This window comes from Malurus melanocephalus, unplaced genomic scaffold, assembly GCF_030028575.1.
Source record: "Malurus melanocephalus ecotype Western Australia unplaced genomic scaffold, MMel_1.1 scaffold_575, whole genome shotgun sequence".
Lineage (NCBI taxonomy): Eukaryota > Metazoa > Chordata > Aves > Passeriformes > Maluridae > Malurus > Malurus melanocephalus.
This window is the reverse complement of record NW_026623807.1, coordinates 299,094-302,338: the sequence shown is the minus strand read 5'-3', so window position 1 is coordinate 302,338 and position 3,245 is coordinate 299,094. Positions and strand designations below refer to the sequence as shown.

Below are 3,245 nucleotides of genomic sequence, written 5' to 3'. Positions count from 1 at the left end.
GCCTCAGGCTCCAGAGCTCCTGCAGACCTGGAGCACCCTCACACCTCTGTCCCCATTCCTTACCTGCACCACCGAATGCAGGGGTGGCTGGGCAGGTTTCACTTTGCCATCCTCCATCAACCCCGTCGCCACGAAACTGAATCCTCGGAAGAGCTGATGGGCCCCTGCACTCGGGGGGACACCCGGGGAATCTGCAGCAGAGGGGAGAGACAGCGTGAGCAGGGCCAGTCCTGAGCAGGAGAAGCCTTCCCCTCGCTCTGGGGAGCTGTAGCTCCTCTCTAATTCATAATTTACACCAGTAAAGCTCACCCCTAACATTCCACAGAGAATCTGGAATTGTCCAGTTGGAAAAACCCTCTAAGATCAGCAAGTCCAGCCATTCTCCCAGCACTGCCAAGGCCACCACTAAACCATGTCCCCAGGTGCCACATCCACATGGCTCCACCACTGTCCTGGGCAGCCTGTGCCAGGGACTGACAACACTTCTGAAGAAGTCCTACAAACCTTTTGGTGTCCGTGACGTGAATTCAGTGTCAAAATAAAAGGTGTCATCTGGCTGCCCCACTGCAGGCTTGAAGGGGGGTTTGATTTCCCTGCGGTACAGCTTCTGCAAAACACACAAAACCCAAAATAAATCAGCTGAAAAAACAGCTCAGAAGTGCTCCCACWGAGGGGGACCTTCTCCCAAAGGGTGCAAAGGCTGGGGAGGAATGAGGGACCAGGAGGAGATTTTGTGACACTCTGTGGCCTAACATTTCACTACAGCTCAGCAGCCTCAGGGAAAGAAAACCTGCACCTCTCTGCTGAGAGATGAATAAATTCACACTGAGGTGAGGTGACAGCAGCCCAGGTGTGAGACAGTTACATAACAGAGAATTTGAGTTTTGGGAAGGGTTATTGGAATGGATGGGGACAGGGACTGGTGGCTCTACTGTAGCTGGCCAAGCATCAGGGCTGTGCTATTTCTATTCCTGCTGCCAGAACTGTGCTCCTGCTGCTGAGAAATTTGCTGTTTGTGGTACTCACGTTCCAGTCGATGGTGGAGTAGAAKGGGTGGCGTTTGATCTCCTCTGCCCCATCTGGCCCAGACCCTGCAAGAAGAACCAGATCACACTGTGCTGAACCCAGCATGGCCAGGGTGACACAGGGACAGCCTGGTCTCACAGGAACCTGCCTGGCCCAGACCCTGCAAGAGGAACCACAGATCACATTGTGCTGAGCCCAGCATGGCCAAGGTGACACAGGGACACAGCACAGGCAGTGTCACAGGAACCTGCCTGGCCCAGACCCTGCAAGAGGCACCACGGATCACACTGTGCTGAGCCAGGTGACACAGGGACACAGCACAGCCAATGTCACAGGAACCTGGGACCACAGCAGGGAGCACACTGCTGACCTGGAGGATGGGACAGGCACCCATCTGGCATCAGGTGCATTCAGAAACAAAAAAAAAAAATAGTCTTACCTAATCTGTTGGCTGGATTCCTTTTGAAAAGGGCTCGCAGGAGGCTCTGAGCCTCGGCGCTCAGGAACTGTGGCATGCCCAGCTTTGCTCTGGGGAGGAAATTACACCATCAGCTGCAGGCTTGAAAAAAACCCACAGGGCAACTGCAGCACCTCCACCCCTAAATGCACAATCATCAACCTGGCATTTACACTGCACCCTTCACACTGACTGCTGATGTGACACCACTTGCCAAATAACGCCACAAAATTGCAAGAGCCCCCAAATTGCAACACCCTGCCTGTGCAGACAGGAGAGAGAAACTCCTCTTACTTGAGGATGAGGGTCATGGTGTCCTTGCGGTCCTTCCCCTGGAAGGGCAGTGAGCCCGTGAGCATTTCAAACTGGGAGCAAAGAGAAGAAGGAGGGGTCATGTGTGTCAGGGTTTGTGTGGGAACGTGCCCGGGCTGCTCCTGCCACAGCCCCGCAGCTGCCAGAGGATGGCACCAGATCTGCAGTRACAGCGGTGTCCCGGCCTGGGGGGGACAGGGACACCCCAACGCACCTGTACATCCCCCCATGAACATCCCCTGAATCTCAAACACCCCAGAAACATCCCCACACACCCCAACGCACCTGCACACAACCCCCATGAACATCCCCATGTATCCCAAACACCCACAGACAGTCCCACACACCCATGGACACCCCAACGCACCTGCACACAACCCCCATGAACATCCCCATGCATCCCACACACCCCACGGACACCCCCATGAACATCCCCATGTATCCCAAACATCCACAGACAGTCCCACACACCCATGGACACCCCAACGCACCCGCACACATCCCCCATGAACATCCCCTGAATCCCAAACACCCCACACCCCCCCATGAACATCCCCATGCATCCCAAACACCCCAGAAACATCCCCATGAACATCCCCATGCATCCCACACACCCCACGGAAAACCCCCACACACCCCATGGACCCCCCACACCCCAACGCACCCGCACACATCCCCCATGAACATCCCCATGTATCCCAAACACCCCACGGACCCCCCACACCCCAATGCACCTGCACACAACCCCATGAACATCCCCATGTATCCCAAACACCCCAGAAACATCCCCATGCATCCCACACACCCCATGGACCCCCCACACCCCACCCTCGAGGGATCAGCACTCCCGACTGTTGGCCCAGACAGCCCCAGGGAGCTCTTTTGGGGTGTGGGATCCCCTCAGGGTCAGCAGGATGGGCACACACAGCCCCGTGCCAGCTGTGCCCGCTGCCAGCCCCGGTACCCACCATGAGCACCCCGTAGGACCACCAGTCAGCRCTGTGTGAGTGGCCCTGGCGATTCACCACCTCGGGGGCCATGTACTCCACAGTCCCACAGAACGAGTAGGCTTTCTTCTCGTGGTCTATGGCCTCCTTACTCAAACCAAAATCTGCACAGGGGAAAGCAGTCAGCTTTCTGGGAGCATCTCAAGCAGCTCAGTATTTCAGGAGCTGACCCTGCTGGAGCCTCTCACCTGTGAGTTTGATGTGCCCCTCTTCATCCAAGAGGATGCTGCAGCAGGRATGGAAAAACAAATTGTTACTGTCTGTGGTGAGGGCTGGTGAGAAGAGCACAGCAGGGGATGCTCTGAGATGCTCCCAGAGTCCAAAGGAGTGACCAGTCCCTTCTCAAATGGCCCTACAGGATCCCCACAAAGCCCAGCTGGGGTGGCCCTGCAGAGCCCAGTCTGTCCCTTCCCCTCAGGATGGAGCCTGGACAAGGATCTCTG

At 56.4% G+C, this 3,245-nt stretch overlaps 1 protein-coding gene across 1 annotated transcript in view; it reads right to left on the bottom strand.

Annotated features, from left to right (window-relative positions):
• The window catches only part of RPS6KA1 (ribosomal protein S6 kinase A1), a 33,688-nt gene that overhangs the window by 5,743 nt on the left and 24,700 nt on the right, over nucleotides 1-3,245 (bottom strand). Inside the window, exons 9-15 of the mRNA XM_057382555.1 lie at nucleotides 2,991-3,028; nucleotides 2,764-2,906; nucleotides 1,778-1,848; nucleotides 1,466-1,554; nucleotides 1,027-1,091; nucleotides 505-607; nucleotides 43-191 (exon numbers count right to left, since the gene is read on the bottom strand). Of these exons, the coding sequence (XP_057238538.1) occupies nucleotides 43-191; nucleotides 505-607; nucleotides 1,027-1,091; nucleotides 1,466-1,554; nucleotides 1,778-1,848; nucleotides 2,764-2,906; nucleotides 2,991-3,028 (658 nt within the window). The remainder of the gene's footprint in view (nucleotides 1-42; nucleotides 192-504; nucleotides 608-1,026; nucleotides 1,092-1,465; nucleotides 1,555-1,777; nucleotides 1,849-2,763; nucleotides 2,907-2,990; nucleotides 3,029-3,245) is intronic.